Source organism: Oncorhynchus kisutch, linkage group LG28 (assembly GCF_002021735.2).
Source record: "Oncorhynchus kisutch isolate 150728-3 linkage group LG28, Okis_V2, whole genome shotgun sequence".
In the NCBI taxonomy this organism is placed as follows: domain Eukaryota; kingdom Metazoa; phylum Chordata; class Actinopteri; order Salmoniformes; family Salmonidae; genus Oncorhynchus; species Oncorhynchus kisutch.
The window spans coordinates 52,080,111-52,094,140 of NC_034201.2; the positions used below are offsets into that span (position 1 = coordinate 52,080,111).

Genomic DNA, 14,030 nt, shown 5'->3' on the forward strand with positions numbered 1-14,030 from the left:
TTGATTTGTTGTTAATGAAATAAAAAATACATTTAACTGTACATTTACGAAGGCACCCATAGGGCTTATGTGGACGGATCCGCTGTTTGCGCAGAGCTGCTGGTTGTGTCACATCGCCAAGGAAACGCTTGACAATAAAGGAGCGTGCAGGAGTTCTGTCCCCAAGTCCAGTTCACGCTGTCAGCAGGTAAGAAGTATGTAGGTAGAAATTTCGATATTTACTTCAGGCCATTACCAACTAAATACATCACGTTGTACCGTTTATCCCGGTCAAAATGGAAATTTACACATTCCTGGGTGGAAATTAGGTTTACTGTTTGGAAAATATGGTCCAGTTTCTACCGGGGCCTGCGTGTGTGTGTGTGGTCGTGCACTCTTGTTCTCCTTGCCATTGAGATGTGAATTACAGAAAGGCTATTTGATAGTAGGGTATTTAGATATGATTAGGCTGGACACATTACAACAACGCTTTTTTCTGATAACTAGTTCATTGCATCTGCCGTGGAGCCCAGTTTCATAAAATTACAATATGTCCCAGCTGCTTGGTGTAGTTTTGAAGTAACTGCGGAAAAACAGGACTTGTTTTATGGCATTATTCAAACTGCCAGCTCCCTATTAGTTGTATTGAACTCCGTGGAATCAACTGCCTTCAGAACGCTCTTTTCCCAGGTCATTATTCTGCGTCACAATGCCTACTTCGCTGTAGCCGGACACCTTAAGTAGGATTACTTCATCTAACGTATCATTAACAGGGTTACAGCTACTCGATGCGCAAACTCATTGTTCACCTGGGTACACGTTGTGTTGACCAACATATCTATCGATGGCTGGCGCAATGTGTTCAAACGGTAAACATTTTTTGGTCATAGTTAACCATATTTTATTTCAGAAAAATGTCTAAAAACCTAAAGAAAACGCATGTCCCTGTCCTCTTTTTCAAGATGTGGCCGATTTAAACAGCCAGATGACATTTTTGAATTAAGAAATACACTTTGACGATGTGTTGTTTCTAAATGCTGATGGATAATTTGATATGCGTCGAAATTGTTGTTGGTAGGCGTCGAATTGAGCGAATACTGTGCAGGTTCATTGCGTTGTAAGCAACATGGATAGGTCTAGCTCATTGATTTGTAGATCCTTCGCAGTTTCTACTTCAGATTATGAGCCTAGTCGCAAATGAGGTATGAAGTAACCAGAGAAGGCCGTAAAAACCCTAAACCTAATAATCAAATGTATTTATAAAGCCCTTTTTACATCAGCAGAGGGCTATACAGAAACTCTAACCATACGTATAACCTATTTTACCCTTAACCCTAACCCTAATTCTAGAGTAGGGTGGACTAGAACACTATTACAAACTATTTTAGTAATAATATAATGTTAGTTAACATCATTGTAGTAAATAGCATTTTATTAGTTATATGTATTATTGTAAGGCAGAACACTTAACAAGCCACATTTGTTTGTGGTTTGAACTGCATGGGATAGGTGGGGCAGGTTTGAGACTGATCTAAGGAATTGCAGAAAAAATACACTATTTCTCAGCTGCCTCACCAATGGCTTTATGTAAATTAATAACTTTGAATTTGGTAGCATTGCCTTTAAATGGTTTAACTTGGGTCAAACATTTTTGGTAGCCTTCCACAAGCTTCCCACAAAAAAATGGGGTAAATTTTAGCCCATTCCTCCTGACAGAGCAGGTGTAACTGAGTCAGGTTTGTAGGCCTCCTTGCTTGCCCACACTTTTTCAGTTCTGCCCCAAAATGTTTTATAGGATTGATGTCAGGGCTTTGTGATGGCCACTCCAATACCTTGACTTTGTTGTCCTTAAGCCATTTGGCCACAAATTTGGAAGTATGCTTGGGGTCATTGTCCATTTGGAAGACCCATTTGCGACCAAGCTTTAACTTCTTATGGTATAGGGGACGCTTGTGTCCCACTTGGCCAAAAACCAGGGAAAATGCTTAAATCACACATGTAAGATACTCAATTAAAGCTGCACTCTTTGTGAATCCAGCCAACATGTCAGATTTTAAAGGCTTTTCGGCGAAAGCATAAGAAGCTATTATCTGATGATAGCACAACAATAAACAAAGGGGTTAGCATATCTCAACCCTGCAGGCGCTACACAAAACGCAGAAATAAAATATAAAACATGCCTTACCTTTTGATGAGCTTCTTTTGTTGGCACTCCAATATGTCCCATAAACATCACAATTGGTACTTTTGTTTGATTAATTCTGTCTATATTGTGACGGCCCTGAATTTTTCTGAACCGTCTCAGTGCTTCACCTTCAATTCCCAATTAAATAGTGCTTCTCCTTCCAATAGGGCGCTTTCCCTTTAATTCCCAATTAAATAGTGCTTCTCCTTCCAATTGGGCGCTTTCACTTTAATTCCCAATTAAATAGTGCTTCTCCTTCCAATAGGGCGCTTTCCCTTTAATTCCCAATTAAATAGTGCTTCTCCTTCCAATTGGGCGCTTTCACTTTAATTCCCAATTAAATAGTGCTTCTCCTTCCAATAGGGCGCTTTCCCTTTAATTCCCAATTAAATAGTTCTTCTCCTTCCAATTGGGCGCTTTCACTTTAATTCCCAATTAAATAGTTCTTCTCCTTCCAATTGGGCGCTTTCCCTTTAATTCCCAATTAAATAGTGCTTCTCCTTCCAATTGGCCGCTTTCCCTTTAATTCCCAATTAAATAGTTCTTCTCCTTCCAATTGGGCGCTTTCCCTTTAATTCCCAATTAAATAGTGCTTCTCCTTCCAATTGGGCGCTTTCCCTTTAATTCCCAATTAAATAGTTATTTTCCTTCCAATTGGGCGCTTTCACTTTAATTCCCAATTAAATAGCCAGCATCAGCTGCGCAAAAGTGGGTTGTGATAGACGTGAATGAGGATGTGTTCAACCCTCAGTTCCGAAGCGTCTCTATTCCGTTTGTTTTGTTGCCGTTAAACGTGTGTTTTTTAGCCTAATAGAGTTTACCCAGGATCGGATCCACTCTTTGCGTCCGTGGACTACACCTCTCCGTTCTTCGTGGCCTTTCTCCGCTGGAGATCTGTTGGCGGATTGGATTGTCTGACTACAACCTTTTTGTATACGGTATTTCATTTGTTTTGATGTCATGTATACGGTGATGATTTATGTAGTTAGTTGTAGTTGAGGACTTAGTAAGAGTTGATACGTTTTAAAGTTGTGGTAAAATTATTGTTATATTGATTTGTATGATTAATACTGGGTTTACGCTACACTTGAATGAACGGACAAACATTGCGTGACAGAAGTCACTTGAGTTCCCTGAACTCCTTTACCGGGCTGGACTCTTTTTAGGCCCGAGGTACAGGACATTTCTGGAGGAACCAGAACTCATTGTGATATTATTATATGTGTGTAATCATTGGTGTTGCTAATACAACCCACGCAAAATAATATTGTTGTTTTAAGGGTTTATGAAAAGTTTATTTCCATCCTGACTTTTACATAAATCCTTTGTATTGGTGTAGACTTGACGGACCAGATGGAACTCATTCCCTCCCAAACCAAAAGGAGAAACCAATGTTTTCTCTGGTAGGCATAACCTACCTGGAACCCCTATAAATAATAACCTCAAGTCAAAAGCATTACAATATATCCAAAATGTCCATTTATTTGGAGCTTTGATCCAGAAAAAAACAGCTTCCAAAATGCGCAATGTCACTACAAAATATTTCAAACTACTTTTGTAATACAACTTTAGGTGTTTTTAAACGTTAATAATCGATCAAATTGAAGACTGGTCTGTGTTCAATACAGGAAGACAACCAAGCAAGCTACTTTTCAAGTCTTGCCTGTTATGCAGTTCCTAGTTGGCCCTACTTCTTCATTGCACAAATGAATAACCTCAACCAAATTCCAAAGACCGGTGACATCCAGTGGAAGTGGTAGGAACTGAAAACAAGGTCCTAAGAAATATCGTTTGCCAATAAGAATTCACTGAACAGAGACTAAAAAAAACATTCTGAACGGTTAGTCCTCTGTTTTGCCTGCTACATAAGTTTTGTTATACTTACAGACATGATTCAAACTGTTTTAGGAACTTCAGTGTTTTCTATCCAAATCTACTAATAATATGCGTATCTTATTCTTGGCATGAGTAGCAGGAAGTTGAAATTGGGCATGCTATTTATCCAAAAGTAAAAATGCTGCTCCCTATACAGTATATATTGATATTTGTCAATAAAACTCATGAAGACAATTGTTTATGTAAAATGTTGTGTTCTACTTGTAGCCCTGGTGTCCTGAAAATAACATTTAGCCTCACAATTAAGTGTTTTACCATAAGGCCTGAACATGCAGATAAATGAAAAGTCCATTTTTGCTGGTCTCTCAGTGGGTTAGAAGTCTTACTCACATCAGCTACTGAGAGTGAGATCATATAGCCAGGTTGAAATGCTTATGTTTTCTCATAATTTGGTTGGGTCTAATTATGTTGCTGTCCTGGGCCTCTGTGGAGTCTGTTTGTGTACAGAGCCTCAACCAGCTGGCTGAGGGGACTCTTCTCCAGGTTCACCTCTCTCTCTAGGTGAGTGCTTTGTTAGGAAAGGTTTAAGAATCGCATCCTTTTATGTAATTGTAGATGTTGTTTAATGTCCCTGTTCTGGATTTTTATAATTAGTGGGAATTCGGCTCTGCATGCAATATTTGGTGTTTTACGTTGTAAACGGAGGATGGTTTTGCAGAATTCTGCATGCAGTCTCAATTTGTTATTTGTCCCATTTTGTGAATTCTTGGTTGGTGAGTGAACCTCACAACCATAATGGGCAATATGTTATATAACTGATTTGTGTATTTTTATGCAAAAAAATATTGTATTTACTACCCTTGTCTCCCTCGCAGCAAGATGTCGTTCCCATGGACCTTCTCTCCTCCGTTCCACTACATGCTGCGTGCGTCTGGGCAGAGTGAGGTATGGAGCGACGCACGGCCAGAGGACAAGTTCCATCAGTACGGCTGGCGCTGCGGAACCAGCGAGGACGGATATGGTACCAGGACTCTGATCGGTAACTGGGTCGAACAACAAAAAGACATCACTCAATACCGGAAAGCCAGACCCCTTCCTTCACAGGTCAGACCCCTATTTTCACATCTGACTCCTACCTTTACAAGTTAGACTAATCAGGTTAGTGGGGGGAACTTAACCTGGCGAGGGTCTGGGGGAGAAATGATTTGGGGCGTCTAAAGCTCATTTCCCACATTTTTACACAATACAATATGCCGTCTCGCTTTAGAACAAAAAGTAATCTACTCTTTTTTAAAAAAATAGAAAGTATTTTGATTGTCTTTACTAAGACATCCTTTATATCAAATTTCAGCCAGACCGACCAGTCAGCCCGAGCCGCCTGCACGCGCAACCCCCACCTGTCCAGTCAATAACTACATTTTCTCCCAACACATTTTCCTTCCCATTTCACACCTTTCATTTAATTACCAGGGGAAAAGGTTTGAAAACAAATCTAAAAATCAAATGTCATCATTGTTGCTGCTTCCAGTTCAGTAGCCATACCTGAGAGATCAGGTGTGTTTTCAATTAGGAGGTTATAGCCTATGCATGGACGGAGAAGCACGGGGCAGTTAACTTTCCAAGGAAATGGACTTCCTAAATAGGACTATGCTTAGGCTATAGTTTACTACATTGCCCAGAAATAGGCCTAAATATTGATCACCCATATTTCTGTCTGTAATCTTCCATTCCCAAAAGGTAGGCTATAAAATAAAAAAAAGCTGAAGAGAAAGTCTCTCCAACTCTGCTCTCTTCAAACTACATCTAATATATTGTCTGATATAGCCCTGTAATACAATTATTCATTGAACCTTTATTTAACTCGGCAAGTCAGTTACGAACAAATTGTTATTTACAATGAGAGGGGAATAGTGAGTTAACTGCCTTGTTCGGAGACAGAACAGAGTTTTACCTTGTCAGCTCAGGGATTCGATCCAGCAACCTTTCAGTTACTTGCCCAATGCTCTAACCACTAGACTACCTGCTGGTTACTGGCCCAGCGCTCTAACCACTAGGCTACCTGCTGGTTACTGGTCCAATGCTCTAACCGCTAGGCTACCTGCTGGTTACTGGTCCAATGCTCTAACCACTAGGCTACCTGACACCTCTATTACAATGTAAGGACCATGTGAGAATCTCTGGTAATTTAAACTATTTCTGAAGTTATTTTTGCACATTTGATATAAGGCATAAAATTCCTGGGACCCTGGCCGGCAGGTGAGCTGGGACCCTGGCCGGCAGGTGAGCTGGGACCCTGGCCGGCAGGTGAGCTGGGACCCTGGCCGGCAGGTGAGCTGGGTCACGCGGCCGGCATGTGAGCTGCGTCACGCGGCCGGCATGTGAGCTGCGTCACGCGGCCGGCAGGTGAGCTGCGTCACGCGGCCGGCAGGTGAGCTGCGTCACGCGGCCGGCAGGTGAGCTGCGTCACGCGGCCTACAATAACAATGCGGGACTGCGGTTGGGTTTGGAACCAGTTGTTGTTGGGTTTGGAACCAGTTGTTGTTGGGTTTGGAACCAGTTGTTGTTGGGTTTGGAACCAGTTGTTGTTGTTGGGTTTGGAACCGGTAGCGGATGGGAGTCGGACAGAAAGGAGGAGTGCAGTATGAAAAGCTGCAAATGTGGACGGGATGAAGAAATCGGCCTGTTATGTCAGAGCTGTTTATTACTGTCAGTGTGAAAAGTAGGGAACTAGCTAGGGAAACTGACAGATCAATAATGTTACATTGCCATACTGACTAATAAAACTCTCATTGCACTGAAGAAATGTCAGAATATCAACCTTCAATCTTTTGGTTGATGTTTTCAACATTTAATTCAGGTCTAGTGTGATAGAGGCAAAAAAAAAGAATAGCTAACGTTAACAAACTTTTGGCCAGCTCTCTCTCTCTCTCCAATGGTACATCAACTGGTGAAAGCTAGTAAAGTTCAATTACATATTTTGAAACGGGTCAAAACAAAGGCTACAAATGTCCATACAAACAGCTGTTAGCATTAATAGCCACGTCATTTCACTATCTGACCGATATCTGGAGGCTAGAGCTGACCTGGCTGTGGTAGCTACTAGCTAGCGTAGCTTATTCATTCACCTCATTCGAGAGGGTATGAAACATTGGCTAACATTACATAACAGTTAGAATACTAGCTCAGCACTGTGAATAAAAACACTACTTTTGTTTTTTTATGTTATGTTAAACAGCAGTTACCTTGCCAGCTACGTCAGTCAACTAAAGAGTAGCCAGTTTCTGCACTGCTTGCTTTTACAACTCGGTGAAAGAGTGCAACACATACACACTGAACTATGCTCAACTCTCCTGTACTGGTCCAGCCAGCCTTCCAGAAGCTTTGCCTTCACACAGCCTGTCCGCCTGCTCTGTGGTGTCCTTGGTCCTAAATCCAGTCAATGGACTTCTCCAAACAGCCCACCCGACCACTCTGAGGTGTCCGCATGGTCCGAAAGCAGATCCTTTTTTGTATCACATTGCAATGTTAAAACGGGGGGGGGAATGCAATGTCAGAATGTGGGGTGAATGTTTGTCTATGGAGATTGCATGTCTGTGTGCACAATTTTATACAGTACCAGTCAAAAGTTTGGATACACCTACTCATTCAAGGGTTTTTATTTATACTATTCTCTACATTGTCGAATAATACTGAAGACCACCTATGAAATAACACGTAGTGACCAAAAACAAATCAAAATGTATTTTATGTTTGAGATTCTTCAAAGTAGCCACCCTTTGCCTTGATGACAGCTTTGCATTCTCTGAACCAGCTTCATGAGGTAGTCACCTGGAATGCATTTGAATTAACAGGTGTGCCTTGTTAAAAGTTTATTTGTGAAATGTATTTTCACTACAGACAGAGGAAGGGAGAGAGGGAGACACAGCTGCATGATAGATTTGGCGTTAGATAAGCTTGGGTTTTTTGGCAGGGACATATACAGCATAACCTTCACTCCAGATCAAAACTCCAAACCTACAAACTAATTTTAGACAATATTACCTGGAAGGATTACTACTACCAAGGATTCCTTTTGTCCAAGCTGTACAGAGGGTGCTGTGGCCTGTAAACAGCAGAGACCTGAGGACACCAGGTCCATCCAACATGGAACTGAGACGGAACAGATACAACTTCAATTAGTACTGAGGTGTGAAGTGAGAGGTGTCGAAGCCTTTGAGCACAATAAATGTGAGGAGTCTCACAGGCTACCCACCCAAATCCAGAGGCCTTGAAGCCCTCTCCCACTGTTCAGAGACCATCCACTGGCATTTTCTACAAGAAATCTGCCTCCAGAAGTAATTATCCCTAGTGGGTGTGACGCCTACTCCACTGCTGCTTGGATTACATCTGGCGACATGTACCTCGTCTGCCCTCTCCTGTCTCCCCCTGTCTGGTACAGGTACCTCCACCACACTCACCCCTCTCTCCCTGGCCTGCCTCCCCCTGTCTGGTACAGGTACCCCCACCACACTCACCTCTCTCTCCCTGGTCTGTCTCTCCCTGTCTGGTACAGCTACCTCCACCACACTCACCCCTCTCTCCCTGGCCTGCCTCCCCCTGTCTGGTACAGGTACCCCCACCACACTCACCTCTCTGTTCACTGTCTGCCCTCTCCTGTCTCCCCCTGTCTGGTGCAGCTACCTCCACCACACTCACCCCTCTCCCTGGCCTGTCTCCCCCTGTCTGGTACAGGTACCCCCACCACACTCTGCTTTCGCTCACCTCCAGTACACAGACACTGTTGGGACGAGTGACTCTGAACTTACAATGGCTAGCCCCAAGTTGTTGTTTTTTATTCTGTTTTTTTATACCATTTGCCTCAGGGCTCCTGAATGCTTTGTTGACGATGAACATTCTTGTTTACCTAACCATGGGACAGACTGTTTGTTCCCACACTCTAGACTCTGACTCTCTATTGGTTACACAGACTTTGGCCTCCAATCCTATTCTAACCACCTCTCGTATTCATGTTACCTGATGAAATTGCTGTACAATATGATCTTGTTGCCTTCTCATGCACATTCAGATATCATAAATCAACAGTGCAGAGCAGTGCAGATTGTTTTACTGTTGATGATATCTGGGAATGTGTGTGTGTACACCCTGGCCCATCTACTGTTGATGATATCTGGGAATGTGTACGTACACCCTGGCCCATCTACTGTTGATGATATCTGGGAATGTGTGTGTACACCCTGGCCCATCTACTGTTGATGATATCTGGGAATGTGTGCGTACACCCTGGCCCATCTACTGTTGATGATATCTGGGAATGTGTACGTACACCCTGGCCCATCTACTGTTGATGATATCTGGGAATGTGTACGTACACCCTGGCCCATCTACTGTTGATGATATCTGGGAATGTGTACGTACACCCTGGCCCATCTACTGTTGATGATATCTGGGAATGTGTATGTACACCCTGGCCCATCTACTGTTGATGATATCTGGGAATGTGTATGTACACCCTGGCCCATCTACTGTTGATGATATCTGGGAATGTGTGTGTGTACACCCTGGCCCATCTACTGTTGATGATATCTGGGAATGTGTGTGTGTACACCCTGGCCCATCTACTGTTGATGATATCTGGGAATGGGTGTGTGTGTGTACACCCTGGCCCATCTACTGTTGATGATATCTGGGAATGTGTGTGTACACCCTGGCCCATCTACTGTTGATGATATCTGGGGAATGTGTGTACGTACACCCTGGCCCATCTACTGTTGATGATATCTGGGGAATGTGTGTACGTACACCCTGGCCCATCTACTGTTGATGATATCTGGGAATGTGTGTGTACACCCTGGCCCATCTACTGTTGATGATATCTGGGAATGTGTGTGCGTACACCCTGGCCCATCTACTGTTGATGATATCTGGGAATGGGTGTGTGTGTACACCCTGGCCCATCTACTGTTGATGATATCTGGGAATGGGTGTGTGTGTGTACACCCTGGCCCATCTACTGTTGATGATATCTGGGAATGTGTGTGTACACCCTGGCCCATCTACTGTTGATGATATCTGGGAATGTGTGTACGTACACCCTGGCCCATCTACTGTTGATGATATCCGGGAATGTGTGTGTGTACACCCTGGCCCATCTACTGTTGATGATCTCTGGGAATGTGTGTGTACACCCTGGCCCATCTACTGTTGATGATATCTGGGAATGTGTGTGTACACCCTGGCCCATCTACTGTTGATGATATCTGGGGAATGTGTGTGTACACCCTGGCCCATCTACTGTTGATGATATCTGGGGAATGTGTGTGTACACCCTGGCCCATCTACTGTTGATGATATCTGGGAATGTGTGTGTACACCCTGGCCCATCTACTGTTGATGATATCTGGGAATGTGTGTGTACACCCTGGCCCATCTACTGTTGATGGCCCCAAATCTGACTTGTGCTCTATTTGCTTCACTGATTTCTGCTCTCGTAAATGTCTGGGTTTTCTGCACGTTAACGTTAGAAGCTTATTACCTAAAATGGATCAATTGAAAGTGTGGGTTCACAGCTCCAATCCAGATGTGTTGCTCATTACTGAGACTTGGTTAAGGAAGAGTGTTTCGAATACTGATGTTAACCTTTCTGGTTATAACCTTTTTTGTCAAGACGGATCTTCCAAAGGTGGTGGAGTGGTAATCTTTACCAAGGATCACCTTCAGTGCTCGGTTGTCTCCACCAAGTCTGTCCCCAAACAATTAGATTTTCTGGTTTTAAGCATTAAACTTTCAATTAGTTATTTGCTGGGTGTTATCGTCCTCCATCAGCCCCAGCCTGTACCCTACCTGCCCTAAGCTCTCACCTAGAAAAGGCTACTCTCCTCAATGTTATCCTCAATAACCCTGATGGGTATCAGTCTGGTGTTTTCTGTAATGACCTTAGTGATCACTGTTTTACAGCCTGTGTTCGTGATGGCGGAGTAGTGAAACAACCTGTCCTGATTTTTGTCATAGACGCTTGGTAAAAAAACGTCCTTCCTTCATGAACTGGCCTCTGTAAATTGGTATAGAATCAGCTTGATCCCCTCTGTCGAAGACGCTTGGACCTTCTTTTTTGATATTTTCAGTGGTATTGTTAACACCCCCATGAAGAAAATGAGACTTTAAAAACAGGTTCAGCCCCTGGTGCGACCGTGATCTTGCAGAGTTACTCCACCTCAAGAATCGCATTTAGCAAAAGGCTCAGCCACGCATACTCAGGCTGACTGGCTCTCGTTCAGGCAAATGAGAAATAAGTGCACTCAGGCTATCCGGAAGGTCAAAGGTAGTTACTTTAAGGAGCAGTCCTCTCTCTGTGGGTCTCACCCCAAGAAGTTCTGGAAAATGGTTAAAGACCTGGAGAATAAACCCTTCTCCTCACAGCTGCCCATGTCCTTTAATGTTGTTGTTACTGACAAAAAGCATATGGCTGAGCTCTTTAATCACCACTTAATTAAGTCAGGATTCCTATTTGACTCAGTCATGGCTCCTTGCCTGTCCAACATTTCCTCATCTCCCACCCATTCTAATGTGACTAGGCCGATGCTCCTCCCTCTTTTTTCCCCCTGCCCTGCTACAAAGATTCTCCCTGCAGGCTGTCACTGAAGGGGTGTCCACATACTTCTGGCCATAGTGTTTATTTCTTCCACCTCCCTGATATCTGTCCATTCCTCTCTTTCACAGTTCTCTCACTACTTTGACTCCACCTACTCCTCCTCCTTTAACCGTGAAGAGAAGAGACCCATCTACAGCTGTGAATAATACTACTGCATATTATTGAGTATTACAGAATTTTACTGAATATTACTTGCTACTACTTGGTATCACTGAATATTGCTGATGCTAATAGTATTTTGTCATAATATTACTGATACTAATAGTATTTTGTCATATTACTGATAATGTATGTGTGTGTTCCAGTGAGGAAGGAGTCCAAGAGTTTCCTGGGCCAGCAGCTGGAGTTAGACCTCCCCCAAGAGGGACTACACCAACACCAGTCACACACACCACACCCCACCCCGTCTGGGACTGTGACGCTGCAGGATGCTAGGGGACAGCAGGAGAACACAGCAGGCAGAGCAGCATCCTTCTGACCCCTCAATGAATACTGATAAGAGTGGTTCACTTTTAGTAGTGCATCAGTGAATGTGGACTACAGTGTGTGTGTTTACTGTATTTGCAGCCTTTGGAGCCAAAAGTTATTTTGGATCAACTCCCCCTGTTCCCTCTCTTACCCCATCTCCCCCCCACACACACACCCTCCCTCCGTCTATCTCTCTCCACCTCTCCCCTCTCAAATAGCATTGTGGTTTTCTTTTTTTTTCTTTTTTATTCTTTCAGTGTCAAGTAAATCTCTTTGTTTTCCTCATGATTGGGTTGGGTCTAATTATGTTGCTGTGTTGGGGCTCTGTAGGAAGCAAATCAAATTTTATTTGTCACATACAGGGTTAGCAGATGTTAATGCGAGTGTAGCGAAATGCTTGTGCTTCTAATTCCGACAATGCAGTAATCTAGCTAACAATTCCAAAACTACTACCTTATAGACACAAGTGTAAAGGGATAAAGCATATGTACATAAGGATATATGAATGAGTGATGGTACAGAGCGGCATAGGCAAGATACAGTAGATGGTATCGAGTACAGTATATACATATGAGTATGTAAACAAAGTGGCATAGTTAAAGTGGCTAGTGATACATGTATTACATAAGGATGCAGTCGATGATATAGAGTACAGTATATACGTATGCATATGAGATGAATAATGTAGGGTATGTAAACATATTAGGTAGCATTGTTTAAAGTGGCTAGTGATATATTTTACATCATTTCCCATCAATTCCCATTATTAAAGTGGCTGGAGTTGAGTCAGTGTGTTGGCAGCAGCCACTCAATGTTAGTGGTGGCTGTTTAACAGTCTGATGGCCTTGAGATAGACGCTGTTTTTCAGTCTCTCGGTCCCAGCTTTGATGCACCTGTACTGACCTCGCCTTCTGGATGATAGCAGGGTGAACAGGCAGTGGCTCGGGTGGTTGTTGTCCTTGATGATCTTTATGGCCTTCCTGTGACATCGGGTGGTGAAGGTGTCCTGGAGGGCAGGTAGTTTGCCCCCGGTGATGCGTTGTGCAGATCTCACTACCCTCTGGAGAGCCTTACGGTTGTGGGCGGAGCAGTTGCCGTACCAGGCGGTGATACAGCCCGACAGGATGCTCTCGATTGTGCATCTGTAGAAGTTTGTGTGCTTTTAGTGACAAGCCGAATTTCTTCAGCCTCCTGAGGTTGAAGAGGCGCTGCTGCGCCTTCTTCACGATGCTGTCTGTGTGGGTGGACCTATTCAGTTTGTCTGTGATGTACGCCGAGGAACTTAAAACTTAACTTACTACCCTCTCCACTACTGTTCCATCGATGTGGATAGGGGGGTGTTACTGTTTGAACAGAGCGACCGGACCAGCTTGCTTAGGGGACTCTTCTCCAGGTTCATCTCTCTGTAGGTGATGGCTTTGTTATGGAAGGTTTGGGAATTGCTGCCTTTTAGGTGGTTGTAGAATTTAACAGCTCTTTTTGATCATTAGTGGGTATCGGCCTAATTCTGCTCTGCATTATTTGGTGTTTTACGTTGGACACAGAATATTTTTGCAGAATTCTGCATGCAGAGTCTCAATTTGGTGTTTGTCCCATTTTGTGAAATCTTGATTGGTGAACAGAACCCAGACCTCACAACCATGAAGGGCAAAAACTGATTCAAGTATTTTGTTTCTTTTGATTGCATATAAGGCCCTTCTTGCTTTCTCTCAGCAGTCGTTGGTAACGTTTTGTACTATTAACTATAGTCGCTACTGCATATGGAACATACGAATCTACTTTTTGACCCATAGTAATGGAGGGGATGTTATGCAGAACCATTTCAGTTGCTTGTACTAAAAGGCATGGTGGCATTTCTCTTGCCACTAAGTCGATTTCCTCCAGTGCCTGAGTTGTCTTTTCCTCCATGGTTCT

The 14,030-nt window shown here is 43.3% G+C and overlaps 1 protein-coding gene across 1 annotated transcript; it reads left to right on the forward strand.

Annotated features, from left to right (window-relative positions):
* Positions 1 to 63: 63 nt before the first annotated feature.
* On the forward strand, positions 64 to 12,401 carry cfap68 (cilia and flagella associated protein 68). Its single transcript, XM_020463846.2, has 5 exons — positions 64 to 187; positions 4,493 to 4,561; positions 4,876 to 5,104; positions 11,717 to 11,786; positions 11,954 to 12,401. Exons 3-5 carry the CDS (start codon positions 4,880 to 4,882, stop codon positions 12,124 to 12,126), a joined length of 468 nt encoding a protein of 155 aa, XP_020319435.1. The 5' UTR covers positions 64 to 187; positions 4,493 to 4,561; positions 4,876 to 4,879; the 3' UTR covers positions 12,127 to 12,401.
* Positions 12,402 to 14,030: the final 1,629 nt, after the last annotated feature.